The 20,952-nt window shown below is 48.3% G+C and overlaps 1 protein-coding gene across 9 annotated transcripts in view; it reads right to left on the bottom strand.

Moving 5' to 3' along the window:
• RASAL2 (RAS protein activator like 2) overlaps window positions 1-20,952 on the bottom strand; it is a 163,911-nt gene that overhangs the window by 5,410 nt on the left and 137,549 nt on the right. For 4 of the 9 annotated variants that reach the window (XM_041478873.1, XM_041478874.1, XM_041478880.1 and 1 more), the window contains 11 exons: window positions 19,659-20,213; window positions 17,753-17,897; window positions 14,999-15,143; window positions 13,880-14,116; window positions 13,025-13,226; window positions 10,535-10,734; window positions 8,491-9,346; window positions 4,985-5,119; window positions 3,742-3,944; window positions 3,223-3,310; window positions 1,311-1,341 (listed from right to left, as the gene is read on the bottom strand). In XM_041478873.1, coding sequence (XP_041334807.1) covers window positions 1,311-1,341; window positions 3,223-3,310; window positions 3,742-3,944; window positions 4,985-5,119; window positions 8,491-9,346; window positions 10,535-10,734; window positions 13,025-13,226; window positions 13,880-14,116; window positions 14,999-15,143; window positions 17,753-17,897; window positions 19,659-20,213 — 2,797 coding nt within the window. The remainder of the gene's footprint in view (window positions 1-1,310; window positions 1,342-3,222; window positions 3,311-3,741; window positions 3,945-4,984; window positions 5,120-8,490; window positions 9,347-10,534; window positions 10,735-13,024; window positions 13,227-13,879; window positions 14,117-14,998; window positions 15,144-17,752; window positions 17,898-19,658; window positions 20,214-20,952) is intronic. The other 5 variants (XM_041478876.1, XM_041478878.1, XM_041478881.1 and 2 more) reach the window with 4 other exon arrangements.

Here is a 20,952-nt window from a genome sequence, read left to right as displayed (position 1 = left end):
AGGTGAGGGGAGAGGGCACTGTGGGTGGAGGGGAGATGCCATCGACAGAACACAAAGAACAAACATGGAACACGCTGCTCCTAGACCCATTCCAGCTCGGGGGGCTCCCAGGCTCCACGAATGCACGTGCCTGGTTGATTGTCCTTGCACAGAACGTGCCAGACTCCACTCGGAGCAGACAGCTCAGGCATGTGTGCTGCTCAGTAGACATAACCCAGACCCAGCCTGCTAACAGTGGGATATCTGCAGTGGGACACAGCACCGGAGGGGCAAGCCAAGGAGTTGTTGGCATAATCAGAGATGACAATTTCCATCTTTCCCCAAAAAAGTAATAATAATGCAGCTGCAGAAAGCAGTGCTAGAGATAGCAGGAAGGTAACTGTGCTCTCCATGCCACCAGCTGATTGGCTTTTGTTCTTTGAGAAGGGAAAATGTCTAATTTGCTCAACCAAAACAAGTTGCACGTGGGAACTCTTTCCAGTCCAGCCCATTGAGAAACAAAATGGAGGGAAAAACAGTGCATGGAAGGCATAAACATTAAGGATCAGTTCAGACACACTGCTCAGGAGACTCACGTGCCACCACAGCCCCTTGGGATTCGGATCCCAGCACATCAGTGCGTGCCACAGCACTCATCAGCCATGTCTGCTTTTCTCAGCAGGCTCCCCCACAGGCCTGAGTGCTCGGGTGCAAAAACAAAGCAGAATTTAAGTCCTGCTTCTGTTACAGCCCTGAAGATTCTGAGCTCTGTGTAAAGCCAACAGAGGAGGAGGAGGCATGAGGCACAAGGCCTGCTTTAGCCTTCATCCCAGTCCAGCTGATGGGAGCAGGGAGAACATGGAGCCGAGGAGTTACAGGTCTCTCCTCCAATGCTGAAATGAGCCCTGCAGAACACAACTGCCTCAGAAGGAATGTGCTCCTCAGCCAGGCAAAGCTCCTAGTGTGACTGTATTTCACCTGGAACATACAATTTAAAATGAAAATTTTCCTTCTGAAACTTTTCCTGAAAAATTTCTAAAAAATCTTTCCAAAGAGTTGAGAACGAAGGGCTGGGTGTTTCCAGACACTGCTGAGCACTCACTGAACCAGTCTGCAAAACAGCTGGAAATCCACACTTGGAAAATCAATCTTAAAAGCACAAGCTGGGTGAGAAGAGGCATCTTCTCACTGAAAGGAAAATTGGATCTACCAGGCACGTCTCTAACACGCTCAGGGCACAGGGAGCAGGAGGAGCTGGAATGGGTAGGAGGTCAGTGTGCTGGGCCAGGACTGGGTACTGCTCAGCTAGAGAACTGATTGGGTTTACTTGCCTGTTGGAATTATCTCATCCCCATTTATGACCTGTAATTTAACACAGCGGAGATGTCACTTGCAATAGCAACCGGGCCAGTTCTCTTTGCAGCTGCGCCGCTCCGAGGAGAGTCTGGCCAGACCTATCCCTGCTCAGGCTCCAGAGCCAGGAGAACAGCTCGTGTCTGTGCCTGGGGGCAGTGCTGGGAGCTGCACTGCACCCTCAGACCATCCCAGGCTGGTGTCCCTAAGCACAGGATCCCAGGTCACTGCTGCTCCTGGCAGCCTTTAACTCTTCAGCTGGGCACGACGAGCTGGGTTCCCACCCCTCTCGATGAATCTCACACAAAAAAACACCTTTCCCTTTCTAGCCACTGAAGGAATCAGACTAAATAAAATCTTCCAAGCACGACTTCAAGGGATTGCTACAGAACCCAGCAGACACCTGGGCTCCCCTGGTGAGTCTGTCTGAATCTTTCACCAGTTTCCTCCTCTGCTCAGGTACTCGAGGAAGGACAGTGACAGAGCACTTCCCCCATGCACTGCCTGACAGTGAAGCAGTTGAGGTTTGCCAGTGACCTTGCTTGACCAAGAAAAAGAGAAATCATTAATACTGCTGTTTTGCTCCTGTTTTTTCACTGGTTTCCACCACAGGTGATAAATGCTGCATCACTTGATGAAGTGTGACCAAGGACTACACCCTTCCAGCCCTGAGGGTTTGAAGGTCTCACAGGTCAGCAGTGGTCCCCTCTGCCAGCTGGTGACAACTGGGACCACAATGGTCCATGCTCCTCCTTGCTAGCCCATAACCAACACCAAGGCTGAGAGCCTCCTGGCACGCACAGGTAACAGGCAAGTTTCTTACTCAGTCACAATCTCTCCCCTCCAAAAATCACTTTGCATGTTTGCCCAGTGCCCTTCCACCTTGGGGCAGATGAAAAACACATCCACCCATTTCAGAATCCAGGCTGCTGCCTGGATGAGCTGCCATTCCATGCCCGTAACAACGAGATGCTATCTCCAAAAAACACTGCTCTTTGCTGCTTTATATCTTCCCTACAGTTCCACATAAGTTCAAGTATTTCTAACACCCCAGTGCCATGTTTAACTATGTTCAGCTGAGACTCCCACCACCACTCTCTGTGTAGGAAATAACTTAGGTTATTCCTGAAAAAATTATTAAAGAAAGTTTCCACATGGAACTACTGAAAAGCCCAGAAGCAGGAAAGAGACCCTCCAAATGCAAATACCACAAATGTAACACGGCAGGCAGATACAAACCAGTCCCAGGTTCTGTTGTAGGATCGGCACAGATACAGAGGAAAAGCTGGAATGACCCCACAGGATACACCCACATGCACTTCCCACTGGGCTCCCCTCCCCACAGCTGCCCAGGTGACCGAGATGGGAGCTGCAGATGTGTGGGAAATGGGCATTTCCCCAGGACTGCCAAGGACAGCCAGTGGGGTGAAATGCCACACGTGACATTCCCAGGACAGTGCTCCATTGCAGCATTCTCTTTCCTGGACTCCACTGTCCAAAGCCATGCTGTTGCTGGCACAGCTGAGATGCATGCACATGGCAGCTAAACTATGCTGGGGTGAGGCACAGCTTTCCCAGAGGTCCCAGGCCCACATGTGGAACAACATCTACACAATGCACTGCTATTCCTTTACTCCCTTGGGATCTCACAAAGCAGCAAAGGTTTTGGAGATGTGATCAGCCCTGGGATTTGGTGCCAGACTGCCTCAAAGCCCAGGTCAGACAGTATTAAATAAAGCCCGAAGTTGTCTCCCAGAGGCAATAAGTGACACATGTCACACTGAGGGCTGGTATGGCTTGGAAGGTAGAGAACAGTGCTGGGGCAGGAGAGAGGGGCCGAGAAGAAGATTCTGCACACAGGTTCTGGGAGATCCCGAGCTCTTTACCTACCTGTGCATCAATGATTTTCTGCTTTGCATCAATGACTGCTTGCATCTCAGCGTGATCCTTTCTCAGCTCCTCTTCAACAGCCATGAGTCTGATGAACAATGAGAGGGACAAATTAGCACAGTTTAATATTATTCCCAAGTGTTTCAGGTACTCTGGCCTGTTGGTTTGACTTCTATGCTTTTCCTGGCTCTCCAAGAAAAGAATTCTGCTGCTCTCAGCAAAATTTATATCTCCATCTGGCACTCCCAGTTGCCCAACGTTGTTATTTTCAGAACGGACATTGCCAAAAATGGCACTGCTCTGCAAAACTTAATTTCATGTACAGATTCCAAACAACAAAAATAAAAACCTAGACTCCTAGGTAGAGACCTAAGGTAAAAATTCTTGAGTATTTTCTTTTACCTTCCTGACAATCTCATGCAAGTTTCCACACCTGTATCCCCATTTCTTCAGGTCTAAGGATGGAGCTGCCACTTGTCTCCTTTGGAGAACCCAGTCCCGAGCATTCCAAAGCCTCACCTGCTGATGATACTTTTCATCTGGCTGTCCTTCTCCTCCTGCTGCCTGCGCAGCCTGTCCTCACTGTCTTCCAGTCGGGATTTGTAGTCTGTGAGCAGCTTCTGCATCTGCTGCTCCTGCACCAGGAGCCGCCGCTCGTACTCCTCCAGCCGGCGGCTGGACACGCGCAGGCGCTCCTTCAGCTTGGCGATCTCCTGCTCGTACTGGGCGTGCCAGGGAGGCAGCAGGGAATCAGGGGCAAAGGAGAAAAAAGAAGAGATCAGATCCTGATAATGCTCTGCTGCTCTTTAGGGGAGTGTTGGGGGTTTTTTTTTAGGGAAAAATAAGCTGGTTGAAGTAAAGGAAGTGAGAAGCCAACATAGGGGTGACCATAGAGAAGGAGCATCCAGCTGCTCCCATGCTGTGGGGTATCACTCTGCAGCACAATTCCAGCAGTCAGAGGGCTCTGACATGGCTCCTCAGCCCTGACTGGCCACATCCTGCCTTGCTTCAGACTCCAGCAGTTCTCAGGCAGATGCTGCTAACAGTTCTCAACTGCAGAAATGGCCTGGGCTGCCCAAACTTACAAACCCAGACCTGTGTAGGACCCAAATAACTCACTCTTCAGGACCTAATCAATCAGGGCAGGTCAGAGCAAACCAGTCACTGCAAACCAGAGCCTTACTTGGCTGAGCTTTTGTTCTTCCTGCCTCTCTGGGCAATCACTTCTGCAATAGTGCCATGCGTCTCAATATATTGCTTTGTTTTGGGTTCATTCCTCTTTCCTAACAATTCTATGTTTCTGCTTCTTTGTTCATTAAATGTTCTCCTCACTCCCTGCCTTCTCAAAATACCAGACCTCTTACACAACTTCATCCCCACAGCAACAAATAGCTGTGAGTGTATTTGGAAAAATGGGATCTACTCCTGAAAAAAAACATACACTTTCAAAAACAGAACATGCAGATTTCTGTGCAGCTCAGAAACCTTGCAGTACCTGGGTGACAGGCATTTGCCTTAGTAGAAGCCCAAGACAAAATCTGTCTGCTGCTACTGATGAAAGCTGAGCTGCAGCCCTGACAGTCCCAGTGCCTGTCCTGAGCTATGCTCAGTGGGGTTAACAATCCTGATTTACTTTACTTACAGAGTTAGTGATCACTATAACCAATATAACCTGCTTGAGAATGTGTGACGCTGTGACAGCAGGGCCTGAAAGTCCCTCTGAACTTGCTGTGGGGTGCAGAGCACTCAGAATCAAATCTACCTTTTCAGCATGCTTGACTTCGTCCAGGTTCTGAGTCATGTCCTTCTTGGTGTCCTCGTACTGGCCGTTGTTGAACACCCACGCTGCCGTCCTCTCCACCGGGGACAGCGTGGCCGAGTCCACTGGTGACTGCACCTGGGACAGAGACCCTGGGTGTGAGCATCCACCAGACAAACTGCACACAAACCAGCTCTGACATCCAGTTCAGCTGGAGGAGAAAGATACCCATGGATCAGGCAGCCTCAAAGGATTCCCAGAAGTTCTCCTGCAGGGATACTCCATCCTGCCTTGACTTTGGACCTACAGCACCTACCTGAATCCCTCCACAACCAATCCACTTTAGAAACTTCTCTTCCTCTCCAAGTGAGCTTCTCTCTGAAAAAGTTCTTGTTTCCCAAGCCCATTCACATCTACCTCTTCCCTTTTGCCACACTGTCAGCAAGGCTTTCTCACCCTGCCACCTCTTGCACAGAGAACTCACAGTGACAACGCTCTGCTCGCAGCGTGCTCAGGTGACACAGGCTGGTTTCCCTGGAGTGCTGAGGAGCTGAACTTGGGAGCAGCTTCCTCAGCCAGGCTGGGACAGACTACAGTGGAGCATGGGACTGCACAGCCTGGCAGGACTTGATGTGGCAGGGAGGTGTGACATGATCCCAGCAGTGCCTGCCAGGTTTGGATGGTCCATTGCAGCGTAGCTGCCCCGCCAGGGCCAGCTGTACTGACTGGGAGAAATGTCCAACCTCTTTGGAGGCTCTCTCTCTCCTCTTCAAGGGAATCCAAAAAGAGAGCCAAGGAAAGAGACAAGAAACTCTCTGCCTGGCTGGGGAAAACATGGCTTGCTATAAATTCCAAGCAATTTTCACGGACAAAGACAAGTTTATAAGCGCAGGAATTAGCATAATTACTCCTGAAAGAGCAACATTGTCTTATGTTTTTGAGAAATGCAAAAGATCAACTTCTCCCCAACTGCAGCTTCTTTTTATGCCCAGGCAGATCTTCAGCTCCCTGCCTGGCCCAGTGGTGCACCCACGTGCACTGTGCTCCCTGGCTGGAGCTCCTTAAGTCCCAGTCTCAGCCAGAAGCTCTCCATGGGGGAAGAACAGCTTCTTTAGGAGCCAGGGATCATGTCACCCTCCTGCTGTGGAGGCAGGGCTAGATCTGCTCCCACAGCTCAGGAAAGGCAGGGCTGGATCTGCTCCCACAGCTCAGCTGTCCTGACCAGCCATGGACACTCCAGCATGGGAAGAAGCCTCAGCAGAAGTGTAAAGGCAAAGAAAAGGCATAGGAATTAGGCAAAAATCCTTGGATTTAAGCAAAGGCCTTTTGCATAGAGGGAAGTCTTCACACACAAGAAAGCTAACAGCCCCTTAGGTGTGGTGTGGCAGCCTGGCAAAGCTCATTAAGTCAGATTTTTTTTAATGGCATTTGCTGTCAGGCAGCCAGAGCAAGGGAGACCATGGACCATGCGTGGCTGTGAATGGCTGGAGAAATCAGGAACAGGACGGATGAACACTGTCACCAGCCACTGGAGCTCCAGGGGACTCACACAGCAGAAAGGTGACCATAAAGGACGTCCCCAGCCTGCACCAGACTGCTGAGCAGCAGCAAACCTGGCCAAACAAGCTTCCAAGTGTAGGACAGAACATTTCCAGCAGCCAAATTGTGGAAGCTGTCAAAGACCAAGCGGATGGCAAGTCACACATGCTAATGGGTTACAAGTTATTCTCCAATAAAGGGCAAAAAAAGAATTAGTCTGCTAGGATCATGTACTAATTCTCCTCTTTGCCTCTCTTCCAGAGGAACACACTGACATTTCTGTTCCCACCTACCTCCTAAATGGAAATGGAAGGCAAAAAGTGACCTCTCCCAGCAAACAAAGGGCCCAGCTCTATATTCAGAAACAAATGGGACTTGTAGAGAACAGAGTCTAATAATTATAATGCCCACAAAACATGCCTAGAAAGAACATGCCCAGAAAGAACATGCCCAACTTCTCTTTTCTCTTTCTCTTTTTTAAACAAGAACAGAATTCCAGAACAAGATTTGCAATTAAAAGGACGCAATGGAATTTGCCTTGAAAAAAATGTTGGCCACTCGATTTGGCACCATTCAAGATGTTGTTCATGGGTGTGGGGAAGGAGAGAACAAATTGATTTCTCTGAATAAAGCAGGAGCAAGTACTCTAATGAATCCAGTGGAAACAATTAGTATAGAAATTACAGTGGGAAAACAAGTGGATGCACATCCCCTTCATATTATCCTTGTTACTGGATTACAATGTGCCACCAGAACCACACAAGGTCTGGTTTTATTTCACAAAAAACCCTTCACCAAGCCATGCCCCCATGCCCCATTGTAAAACACACTGCAGGGAGACACAAACACACGCACACTTCAAATAACAAACAATTACTTTGGGTATTACTAACTTGGCATACCAAGCTTTGGCTTGTGATTCAGTGTTTCTGGTCTCATACTTCAATGAACTTGAGGTATAAAAAGCAGTTTTGAAGCCCTGATTGCTCCTGCATTCCCAGGTACCACCCAGGTTTTCCTGTAACATTCAGGAGTTTGCCAAAGAAGCTCCACTGTCAGGGAACACCAAGAAAACCTTGGGCACAGCAGAGTTTGTTCTGCCAGCTTCACCTCACAGCCCAAAGCCTTCCCCCTGCAAGAGCTCTGACCAGCAGATCATGTTTTCAACCTTCTCTGTAGCATTGAAATACTCACTTCCTCTGTAAAATAAACTAATTTAGGAAAATATTTTTTCATACACAGCACATCACAACAGAATTGCTATTATCTGTTTTAAAAAAAGATAAAGGAATGTTGGCTTTTTGACAGGAAAACCTTGATTTATAGTTGCCTATGAGCAACTGATAATGTGCATTAGGAGCTGGTAGATATAAGCACTCCTTTCCACCAAAAATTTGCATTATTCATAGTTTTGGCCGATTAATGAAAAAACAGCACTTTTCTGAGGAACAGCAAGAGATTGCTTCATCATGGTGAAATATGGATTTCTCCACACTTTAGACAACTGTGCTTATTTGTTATTTTGGCAGCAGTTATTCTGTGATGTTTTATCTTTGTTCATTTCCCTGTTTCAAGGCAGCTCTGCTTTTAAATTAGCACCACAGGGCAAACACAGTCTCACGTGGCGATCTGAACTACCACTACAAAGCTGCTCCTGGATTTTTTTCCCTTTGTATTCAGGGAAATTTTCCAGTTCTGTTTCTTTCAACAGGTTTGCTGCTACCTTAGTAAATGGAAAACAGGGTTTTTTTTTCTTTAGATTTAGTACAAAAGCATTCCAGTGGCACAGATAAGGTGGCTTGTGAGGGTGACAAGTATGACTATTCCTTACGTGTGCTACTGGCCACTGGCGTAGGAGCTGCTGCTCTTGATTCAGCTTAGATTCTGAGATTCAAGGCCCAGAAAGCTCTGGAGGCAAGGAGCAATGGGCTGCACACCAAAGCAGAGGCCTGGAGGCAGGAATTCCTTACCTGCTGCGTTTGCTGCCGCTGAATCGCCCGCACCTTGGGGACGGGGCTTTCCCTGGAGGACGAGGACTGGTGCCGGGAGCGGTTCCCGTTCTGGACGGGCTCCACGGCCCCCGAGGCGCCGGACACGCTGCCCGTGCTGCGCAGGGACGGGCTGTGCGTCAGCGTGTGCAGCGCTTTGGCCCTGGTGCCCAGCACGGTTTGGTCCATCTTGCGGATCTGCGCCTGGCTGCTGCTGTTCTGCCGCGGCAGCACCACCGGCACGTGCTTGTCCGGGCCCGCGGGGCGCCGCGCCGAGTCCTCGCTCTGCGAGCTGCGCTTGGCCGAGTCCTCCAGGCTGCTGTTGCTGCGCCCGCTGGGCTTGAAGTCCTCGCTGTTGCTGCGGCTCCGGGAGCTGGCGGTGCTCAGGTTCTCCGGGCTGGAGTCCTTGGAGGCCTTGGCCGTGGTGGGGCACGGGTTGTTGAGCTGGTAAACCGGATTTTGGAATGAGAGGGGTCGGAGGCTGCCCTGTTGGTTCCACGCAGGGTGCAGCGGCCTCCGGACCTGGGGAGCGCTCTGGGGGGTGCCCTGGGTGTCCCACAGCTGTTTGATGTTGGCCACCTGGGTGACGGAGAGCTGGCTGCCCGCCAGGCGCAAAGGCACGTCGTGCATCATGGAAGTGGCGTCACTGTGAGCTGTGTGGGGGTCCTGCAGGTCCATGAGGGAGATGCTACGTCCGTTGGGCAAGACACTTACCTTCTCATCCTTATCCGAGCAAGTCATGCTCTGGGTGGATGCCTGCTGAACCAGCAGTAAGGTCTTGCCCCTAAAATGTCCATCTACATTTTCCTGGGTTGGAGACTTAATCTTGTTTATGTCACTGTGGAGTGGAAAGGAATTTGGTTAATTTTGGAGCAGCCAAGACCCCGAGAGATCTGTCCCAGGGAAGTCTTCCTACCTCACTTAACCTCCCCCCACTGAAAGCTTCAAGGAGCCAGACTTCCTTTTATGAGCTCTTTGTGTGCAAGTCAGAACACACTCTTCCTTAATTACTGCTTATCTTGGAGAATTCTGTTTGATTCAAGAAGTCCTTCATCTTTATTTTTTTTACAGGTGAAATCTAAACCCAATCCCACTAAATCCTCCCCCTCTAAGTCACTTCTGTCTCTAGATGCCATTTAACCCTTTGCCATTGCATAACAAGAGATGGGACAAAAGGAAATCACCTCAAGTTGTGCCAGGCATGGTTTAAATTGGATACCAGGAAACATTTCTTCACCCAAAGGATTTTCAGCACTGGCTCAGGCTGCCCAGGCAGTGGTGGAGTCACCATCCTTGGAAGGTGTTTAGATGTGGCACACGATGACATGGTTTAGTGCTGGCCTTGGCAGTGCAGGGATAATGATACTCTTAGAGGGCTTTTCCAACCTTAATGATTCTATGACTCTGTGTATTATGGAGGTCTTAAAACTCAGCAGGAGGTGTGTGAAGGCTCCTTCAGAGCTGGATGTAAGCTCAGGGGGCACAGGACAAACTGGCCCTTGTCCCTGACAGCACAAGTACTGCTCTGGGCCTGCAGCAGCCGAGCCCTTTGGTAGCTCTGCCATGTCACATCTCCAGGTTAAGAGCTGTTACAGTGTGAGAAGTGCTGCACAAAACACAGGAGGGACTATTTCTGCTGTTCCACAGCTAATACGTTTCACCTACAGCTCAGCTTTTCCATTAGCAGCCTGATGGCCAGAAGGAAACACGATGGCTGACCGTGCACTCAGGCTGGCAGTAAATCACAGAACTCGAGTCATTGACTCCCAGAGATGTGGTTGAGTCCTGGGTGAGTCCAAAGCTCCAGGTGCCCAGTGCCACCTTGTGCACCTCTTACTGGGATGGTCTATTCCCCGTGAGGGAGGCCCCATTCCACAGCAGGGCCGGGCAGCTCAGGTGATGAAGCCCCCAACCCTCAGAACCACAGAATGGTTTTGCTGGAAGGAGACCTCGAAGATCATCTCGTTCCAACCCTTCACAGCTTTAACAACCCCACAGCTGCCCTCGAGCCCTGGCTGGGACGTACCCATCGCTGGGGTCCTCAGTTATCTTCTGAAGTCCTGAGGAGAGACTTCCAGCGACGCATGGGCTGGAGCTATGCTCCGTGAAACGCTTCAGCTGCTGCTGTGTGGGTGTAGGGTTGGTCATGGATTTTGTGATATCCGCAAGAATACGGGGGAGAGGTCCCAGTTTTGCCACAGTTGCCTGTAGGAAGGAATTTTCACCCTAATTGGATACAAGCACCACGACATCCGGCAGGTTTGTGTTTTTTTGGTACCGATGCACAGAGGCGGAGGGATGGAGTGGAAGGAAGGAGGGTGGGTGGTTGTGTGCGGGTGTGCCAGGATCGTAATGCAGTGTTATGGAGCAGCGCAACGACGGCGACGAGATGGATGGAGGAGACGAAACGGGGTGCAGCAGACATTGAGGAAAGAAAAGGAAATAGAAAAGAAATTAGGATTGACCCCCAAAAATAAAAATCATGCTCAATAAAACAAAACTACTGCCATTCCAATGCAAAACTATCATGCAAAGCACACTGGGTCCCGGGTGGGTGAGGTCAAAGTGAAAACTACGGCATCTGCTCATTGAAGGGCATTCAAAGGCTACAGATCCAGCTGGTGAGGGGAACTTTCCAGGCAAAGGGTGTCATGTGGTAAAGGAAATGCATGCCAACAGATGAGGGGGATCATGAGAGGATCACAGGGGTTGAGGGGGATGGGGAAAGGGAAGGTTTTTGTTTCATAAGCCTTTCATTTTTGGTATCCTACATGGATGCCATCTCCTCTCGCACCGTTATCAATAATTAATTAAGCCATTCTTCCATACCCAAACTTGAAAAATAACTGCATGAGAGCATCAGTGATCCTCATCCCAATATCACCCCATCAGCATGGGATGAAATGTGGGGCTCCAATTACAGGTTAGCTCAGTGCTGGCCAGGCTGAGGGTAAGAGCAGCTGGCCTTCAGCAAGGAAGGAGCAGTGCCTGCTCCTCCAGGCACTGGCTTCTCACCCCTTTGGGTCACTGCTGGGAGATCAGCCACAGGGCACCTCCAGGCTCCTGGGACTGCAGCAAGAAGGTGAAGGAGCTGCAGATTTATTAAAAAATTAAAATGCTGCTACAAAACCATGTTCTTCTCAAAGATACCCTTGTTTTCCCCATAAGCAGGTATTCAGCCAGTTTGGCTCCAGAGAAGGGTCTCTTTACAGAAACTTTCATACAGCACTGTGGCTATTAAAATCTCCAAGGTGGCTCCTCTCATTATTTCCCAGTCATTCCCTACAGTAAAGCCATAATGCATGTAACTTTATCCCTTAATTTTCTTTTTAGGAAACCACTGTACCAGCTCCCAAGGGCCTGCTAGGATAGATCCATACATCTAACCTACAGAAAGGGCCATGCAGATCCATACATTTGGAACCTACACTGTGTACACGGATGAGGTAAATTGAAAAACAACACCATAACTTATTATTAAACTAAGATTAATATACAGGCTGTCTTTTCGAGTCAAGGGCATTTCAATTTACTCTGATGCAACAAGCTCAGATTTTTGTTTTTTCTTTTAAGTAATGTACAGTGAAAAAATAGATACACAACCAGTAACTACTCTGGCAAACCCTAATGCAATAAAAATTGAGTGCATTGCTATTCACCTTACTTCTCCAGTTTCAAAAGAAAGAATAATATACATGGAACATGGACAAAATAATGCACCTCTAAAAATTGAAGTATGGAACAGTTCCAAGCACTTAAAAAAAAAAAATACTCAGTTCAGCTTTTCTGGGCCCTATCAACAACCTTTGCTACCAAGATTTTAATGATTTTGTCCACACAGCTAAGGAAGAGCAAAGCTCTGCCTTTCCTGCTTCGGTAGCTAAAAGGAAGCAGTGTTCATTGCTGGTGGTGTCTGCTGGGATCAGAAGAACAGATGTGGGCACTGCACATGAGCCCAGCACAGGGCACAGCAGAAAGCATCTTGCTCTGCTACAGGATGGCACTCGGAGCAGATCCAGCTCCTTACATGGCATTCCTGGTATGCCAAAATCAAAGACTACGGAAATGAGAGCATCTCAGCAGGCTTTGGATCGGGCTGTGGATGAGAACAGCTCCACAGGGCCAACTCATTCCTCCATCAGAACCAGGGGAGGGCCTGCTGTGCAGCAAAGCACCTCCCTTAGCACCACAGGGCACAGCAACGTGGCCTTTTCCTGTCCAAATGCCTCACTTACGAGACAGGACCGGCTGCCCAGGGATTTCAGGTCCACTTCCAAGCAATACCCTCAGCACTTGATCTTCTTACAGGCTCTGCAGAGTGTCTGCAGTGCTGCTGAAGCCCAACCACCTCACACACCCTGCTGCAGACCCTGATCCGAAATCAGGAGCAGCTGTGAAACAGCACCATCGCACCCTCCCCTCCAAAGCTCCTGGCTGCCCCTGATACTCCCCAGTGTTTCCTGCTGCCATGGTACCATCCCTGCATCGGCCCTCCCGGGCCTCCAAACAGCTTTACCTTATCAAGCTGGGACACAACATCCCAGAGGAGGGAATGCAGCACCGAGAGCTCTTTGCCCAGGTCGATGTAGCCATCGTATCCAGGCACGTTGGAGACGGTATCTGGGTTAGAGAGCTCCCTCAGAAAACGCTGCATTCCTCCCCACTCATGCTCCAAAAATTCATTCATGAAGGTCATGTACTCTTCCTTTATACCAAACCTGCAGGAAAGGGAGGTGGGGGGAAACTCAGTCAATAACCTCCACACAACATACAGAGTTCAAGTGCTTACAGACAATTACTTAAACACTTTACTTTAGACCTGCCTTTCTGAAGATTTAGAGTTAAAAAAAATTTCAAAATCTTCAGATTTTGAAGTCTTGGAGGGAAAAAACCACCTGGACAATTTAAGAGATTCACTGCTTTGTTGTGCTTACTTAAATACTACTACCTCACTGTTTATTTTACAAATCACATCTCTCCCTGCTCCCTCCCACAGATACTCTTTCTCTCCTCGCATGTAGGAGATGTGCCATGCCCTTTGTATCATTCAGCTGAGAATTCTGGAGGGTGAAAACACGAAAATCATGATCCTCGAAACAGCAAGGACCTTCTTTCCCTTTGAAACAACATATACACTGACAAGCAAGTGCATGACTCTTCTTGGTTTTATGCTGTGTCCCCTCCACAGAATCCAACACACTCCAATCTGCACGTAAGGAGCATTTATCTGAGGTGCCTCAAGTGTTCACATCCAAGTGAGAAGATTCCCTCTTTGCTAAAGCTGCCTTCAGTTTGCCAGAGAGCCAGCTGCCTGTGAGCACAGCCGGGAACCGGGCACGCCGCAGGTTTCTGCTTCCCTGGCACCACCTACTTGGCAAAGTTGGCGAGGTTCTGGATGACCTTAGCGATGAGGGTGAGCGTGCGGGAGGTCTGGTCATCAGGGTACTCCTGCATCAGGTTGAAGAGGCTGGGGGACATGATGGCAGGGCACAGGAAGCGCAGGAAGAGAGAGGCACTGATCAGCCGTTCGCTGATGTCCTGCTTGCCCCTGTTCAGGCACTGCTGCTTCCAAGATGCAAACACCTCCTTCAGCTCACGGGGGAACACGCTGAAAAGCAAAAGGAAAAAAAAAAAAGGAAATAAAATTGCACTGGCAATGAGATGCAAAAAGTTGAACTGGTTATCAGTCACCCGAAATACTTACCTGAGAGAAAACATCAGCTCTTTTTTTACCTCCCCTTTTCTCTCTAGGCTAGTAATGTCATTAAGCCTCTATTCATAGATCCCCATTTAATCTGGTGGCACTTAAGTAGTCTTTAAAGCACCCCTTGTTCATCTGTGTTAAGTGAAGCCATTTCCAGACACGCTGATTTGCAAGCTAGGAACTACTTATCCATTGCTACCCTGGAGCAAACAGGGTGTTGGAATACTGAAAACAAACGAGCCAAACTGAGCTCATCTCCATATCTGACAGTTTTATCTTGCTTGTTAAGCTCTCAATACTATGCCTTCACTTCATGCCAAAGCAGAAAGGCCCCTCTTCTTCCACTGCTACTCAGAAACAGAGATTAATAGAAATCTCCCTGCCAGTGCTTCCTCCCTGTGATTTCCTGTTCAATTCCACACATCTGAAGGGTCTAAAAGTCTTCTGTACACATCAAAACTTGCAGCTTTTTATGCCAAGTCCAAGCTAAGCTATTTTCTTCTGACTTTATTCCCTCCTTATCCAGTCACACTCAGTATGTGTTCCCTTGGCAGAAGATCTGGGGAGGTGTGGTTTGTGGGGTGGGATCCCTCAGTCTGGGCACAGGCTCCATCTGCAATCTGGAGTCACATGCAGGAAGGCAGTGAGGAGAGGGGACAAAGGCAGCCTGGGAAGGTGGAAGGGGCTGTGCTCCTTCCCTGTTCCACAGCTGCTCCCTCACCCTCAGAGGAGGAACAGGCACCCCAGAGCAAAGAGGGACAAAGGGAGGGAAGGAAGATGCCTTACCAGTAAGAATTGATAATCTTGCAGAAGACTAGCTCACAGCACATTTTCAGGTTGCACTGATGATCTGCTAACTCGCTCTGTGAGCACCTGCTGGGATCCACTTCACAGTTTTCATCTGACTCATACACAGCCTTGATAAACTCCCCTGGGAAAAGGGAAGAGGAAGGAACCAGGGTAGTTACAGGAAAAGCCTCCTTGACACACCTTTAAATCGTGCTTATGTCTTTCCCTGGCAACTGCCTGTCCTGCTCTGGGTGTCTGCAGCTCAGCCTCCAGACACCAGCTGTTGGGGACACTCCTCCCAGCCCATTCCCAACAGAGCACAGCCTGGGCTCTGATGCTGCAGCCTGCTGTGCCCTTGCTGTCCCCAAGCACAGGTGCAAAACCAGGATGGCTCTGCCTAGCAACCCCACAGGCACTTCCCTTATGGCCTAGAAAGGAGGACTTGGCTTGGTATTCAAACTGTGTTATCATGAAATTATCCACAGTTCTAGGAATGAAGCCGTGTGCTATTTGTCTTCATAATTTCCCCAGAAAATGCTCTGGCAATGATATTTATTTACATTATTGCTAAATTTGCCTATTTTTTTTAATTTTAAAAAGTGTCCCCTTGCCCTTGAATAAGAGTAATACCCAAGCACAAGCTAGATGCTGCTAATTTTCTCAACCTCTTATATCAACACCTTACAGTGTTTCTATGGCCTGCATCTTTTGAGCTCCTTGGCATTTCTGTCACCCTTCCCTTTCAGCACCACAACAGAAACTGCTCACACACAGACCACATGAAGCTGGCTTTGTCTGACAGACTGGAATGAACTACTCAGTGGTTTCCCTCCTCTATATGCAGGCATTCCAAGCGATTTTTAAGCTGTTGGGTGTTCACTAGGAAAAAGCCTTTATCCATTGGTTTAATGATTCAATGTCTTTCAAGTTCATCTCCTCAGATGATCTCACTGGCTCTGAGCTAACACAAGGCTTATTTGTAGAAAAGGGGCTTGTTTTTAGCCTTTGCTTTCCTAAAACCCCTTAAACACCTCTCAGCTCCTTCCCAAATCTCAGCTTGGTGTTGTTGCAAGCAAAAGAGGCGCCACATTTTCTTAATTTTTGCTGAGGGTATCTAAATCTCTTACTTGCAAAACTGCTGGCATCACTTTTGTTGAGCCAATTCTGTTTTAACTCTTGTTTACTGGATAATGTTTTTTTATCCTTAAACATATTTGAATATTAATCTTTGTGGCCCACAAGACCCTGCTATAATAAGATATAAGATTCCCTTACAGACATGTTACATTGCTAACACCAACCACAGTGTCATTAATCCTTTCAAAGAACAGGGCAGCTGAGTAAAATGACATTTTAAACCTGACAAAGAATCAGAGGGGGATATTGTCATGAGTGAAGCTGCCCTGAGCTGCAGACAAGCTGGACAGCCTTAGGGGCATTTTCCATTTCTCCTGCCTGTGCTTTACCATCTTATCACTCAGTGCTAAATGATGTATTAGAAGTCATTAATGTTAGAATATTTTATGCAATTACTGCACATTAAGGAGCTTGCAGTCAGCTGTAATGGAGTGGTCCCACAGCTGATGTTCAGCCTGCTGGGAAGCACAGCACAAAGCACCAGGCTGCTCCTTTCTCCGTACCAGGTGAGAGCCTACAACTGTGACTTACACTCAGTGGTCCCACCCAGGAGAATAAGACTACCAGGACAGGCTCATTACACTTCAGAAATGGCCAAACTGGATATAATCCCAGATCTGACTACACTGACCCTTGGAGCACTAATTTACCCAGCTATCTCCTTGATGCCTTGCCAGCATCTGGGACTGCTGAGGACAAGCGAGACTGCTGGGAAAGCAGGCAGTTGGCTTTTTTTCCTTTTTGTGAAAGGATGTGGTGTGGGACTTGGCTTTGGCCTGATCTTGTTTCTCTTGTATCAATTTCCAAAGCTTTCTTCATCCCAGAAACAACAGGAGGTGGGTGGCCCATTGTGCAACTGTGGAGAAGGAAGGTTGTGGGGAGCTGCTGAAACCCGACTGTGGTGAGGCTGCGGAAGGCAGCGAGCCTGGGTTTGGTCCCCTTCACTGCTAACTTTGTGTGGCCAGGAATTCCCCAGGCACTGGGTTCTGACTAGAGCAGAACCTTTTGGTGGAGGGGGGACAATAACAAAATTATCAGAGTCTACCCTGACATTTAACAGTGGGCATGAAGACCCTGTGGGGAGAATGGAGTAGGAGATCCCAGGATGGCCAGGCAGTTTTAATGAGTCAGTGAATAACGAGCACTCGGGATAAACAGAGGCAACAGGCTTCCCTGACAGGATGCATTTTGATCTGTCCTGGGATGCTTGGCAGCCTTGCAGCCTCACTCCCTGGCCTTGTCTCTCCAAGGACTATGTGTCAAAACCCCTTTTTCAAGCCTGTTTATCTATCAGATTGAACAACCACCATTGCTCACAAAGAAATCGCAGTGTCATACCTCTTTATCACAAAACAAAGGTACCCAGAAAAACAAAACGTGGTAATACAAACATGAAGGGGCTCAGCTATATCAAACCTTGCCTTGCCTTGGGTGCTACTCCTGCAGGCAGCAAAGAGCACCCTTCTCCACCTGGAGGAAGGGCTTTGAGAGCAGGACAGTGTGCTATCTGTGTATGAGACACTCAGGCTGAGTGCAGTTCCTTCCCATCCCACATTCCCAGCTGCAGACACAGCTCAGGGTCAGCCCTTGCTGTGCAAACAGGGGGTTTCTTACCCAGTGCATCCTGGAGGTACTTCTGTCCTACCAGCTTGAGGTATTCCTCAATAGCTTTGGTAGCAAGTGTGTTCTCCCTGAAGATCAAGACATCATGTTCTGCACAACGATCTACCTCAGCCATCACCAAATCTGTCAAGAAGTCCTGAGGGAAAAAGGTCAAATGGCAAAGGTGATTTTAACCAGCTCAGTCGTGCCAGGCTAACTGCAGAAGCCAAGAAGGAAGGATAGTTCAGGATATTAAATAATTTCTCAGCCTGAGACAAGGGGTGCAGCTGCTGCATGAAGTAAGGGCCATGGAAATAGCCAGGTCTCCTCTCAGGTTTATTATATTTGTAGAATGATACAGATCACAAATTATAAAGGGTGAAGCAAAAGTCTCTAAAAAAAAACCTTTACAGCCAAGCTTGTGTTTCTGTTTGGCTCCAGAACAGAACCTCTCAGCAGCTTGTTTATCAGAGGCTTTGTCTGCTGAAAGAAACTGTGCTATTATATTTATCCTTATCTTTATAAGGAATATTCCATAGAAACATGGACTTAAAAATCCAAATTGGAAGTGACACACAAGTTATTACAGCTTGATGATATTTAAATAAGAAGAATGGCTTAACAAATTAAATTCACAAACCAGAAATGCTTTAGGATTTGGGAAAAAAGAAGTTAACATTCAACTTGCTGATTATCTACATGGCTTAACATCAACTGTATTCTATTGTCCATGCAGGAACTGTCAGCAAGCCTTGATACAGAGAATAATCTCTTGATATAGGGTCTTAATTCTACAGTAATACTTACTTCCTGAAGTGGTAACTTTATGTGAGTAACTTTATGTGAGTAAACAACATTTAGTACTCTTGGATTTCAGTCCATTACTGCTGCTTCTTTTCAACAAAATCCACAAGAATTCTTTTCACCTGGCACAAACTGGGAACATCCAGCTGTATCCCCATCAGCAGAAGTATGAGCTGGAAATACCCTCTTAGGAGCTTTATGGCAGCCTGAGCCACCTGGTGCCTCCCATAAATAGAGGTTCAAAACTTCACACACCAGGAATGCAAAGTTATAACACTAATTTATCAACTTGTTGCAGCAGGCACTGCAGCAATCCAGAGCCTATTTTCCAGCAGGGTTTCAACATAATCTTAGCTACCAGCTTCTCTCATCAGATCACTTAAGGAACGTGTTCCTGTCACACACTCTGTCACAGAGATGTTTCCAAGGGGCAAGCAGAAAAGGACCTTTTCTGGAATAGTTAGATGAGGCTGTCCCTTGGGTGTTGTTTACAGCCATCCCTTCACATCTCTATCCCTCTGACCTGTGCTTTACTTGCTCTAGCTGGTTTCACTGGCAGAAGGTGCCTCCAGCGTGGCACCACTCACACAGCAGCTGGGAGCAGCAGCCAGATAGATCAATGCAAGCTAATGCTTCCCAGAACTTCCCATGACCTGCAGGATACTCTCCCACAACCCATTTGAAGAAACCAGTGTGCACCCAGAAGTCCTAAGAGCATCCTAGGGGCAGGTGGGATCACCATTAACTCGGTATAGATCCCCAAATGGCTGTTCAAACGCTGACCAAATCGATGCTGGCATTGATCTGCTGACTCAGCGCTGACTCAGCGCCGGCGCCCGGGGCTCACTGTAGCACAGGCTTATTTATAGAAGCACTTCTCCAGTTTACCAGCCTCCTGTTCACTTATCTCTTAACCTACATCCTGATTTTAGAAATGCAAGGGGACACTCAAAGGTAGGTGCCGATTTTCAGAATAGCATGAAGTTACAGAGTCCTCCTGCTTACACTTTGTACACAACATCTGCTGCTGCTTATTGTCATGGGCCCCCCAGTTTCCACCAGGAGTCCCTCATCAGTAGCCACAGTCACTCCAGCAGGAGCCACCTGTGCTTACCTTGGCTCTCCCCGTGCTCTGAAGAATGTGCACCAAGGCAGAAGCCATCTCTTCCTTGTTCTTGACGCTGATCACAGGCTCCAGCACGGAGCACAGCAGGGCGTAATTGCTGGTAACATACTCCCCAAACTCTTTGTACTGCTCCATGGGCAAGATGGTGATGGTCTGGTAGCGGGATTTGATGCGAATGGAAGGCCCCCCAGCCTTGCCTTTGTTGGCTGTAGGGGTGCTGACTGGGTACCATTTCTCCACAAACTGGCGGCCGGTCACGCTGGCCGTGGGGATGTTGACCAGCCCAACGTAATTGTTCTTGTCCTTTTTCTTTTTCTTCTCCACGTCCTTGTAGATGTGAACTGTGATGTTCTGAATGTGTGGGAGGCTGTAGAACTCAAAGTGCTCCCCCCAGAAAATGTTATCTCCTTTTGCTTTGCTGGTGGTGCGGGCAAAGAGAGTGTCATCAAGGCACAGCTCACAGAAGTATTTCTTCTTCGGGGTCAGGTCCTTGGCCTCTATGATCCAGAGGCGAAGCACGTTCTCAGCTCGACGGCAATTGTCCTGTGCAGGAGAAAGAGATCAGTTCTCATTCAAGACCCCTAAAAGTTGAATATTTCATCTTCTGAAGCAGCAGCAAAGGTGCTGCCTTTTCTGTCTGAGGCAAGGACAGAGTCAGAATTCAGAATCAGATTGTCTGATCCAGAGAGAATTGGAATCTCTAGAAAAGTGGACATTTTCTAAAGGAGAGGCAAAGGGCTGTCTTTTGTATGACAAGAGTGTTGAGGACTAGAATATTTTTCTTCTTCAAAAGCTGTATTTGAAATGCTTTGGAAACAAACACTCTGCACAAGAGCCTGTCCAAAGCTGCCAGGCTGGTGAGGAATCCCAGAGCCTGTCCCTGGGAGGCAGGATTGCAGCTATGGAGTGACTTATCAAACACTTCCAGCTGATCTATAACTTGATTCCCCATCTCACTCCAGCTCCAGTTGGTTTAATGTTGTTTTTTTGGGGTTCCTAGATTAAAACATGACCCTTATGAAGGGGTGCCCCATCTTTCCCAGGTGCGTGGCCTCAGGAATCCAGCCTGCACCCCAAGCTGGCACAGGGGCAGGGATCAGGGAGCAGGCTGGTGTGTATTTACTCATTAAAGGTCTGACCTAGTGCACTCCCTGGAATAGCACACAGCAGCTTTAGACACACGGATGAGCGGACGGCTCCCCAGACTAAATTAATTGAGGATGCATCTGTGGGAAGCCCTGGTACACTGGACTAAAATCCAATCATACCACCTCCATTCCCC

The sequence above is a fragment of the Pyrgilauda ruficollis genome, unplaced genomic scaffold, assembly GCF_017590135.1.
Source record: "Pyrgilauda ruficollis isolate IOZ18807 unplaced genomic scaffold, ASM1759013v1 scaffold47, whole genome shotgun sequence".
NCBI lineage: Eukaryota > Metazoa > Chordata > Aves > Passeriformes > Passeridae > Pyrgilauda > Pyrgilauda ruficollis.
Note: the sequence above shows the minus strand (reverse complement) of the source record. Positions and strands in the feature narration are given on the sequence as shown.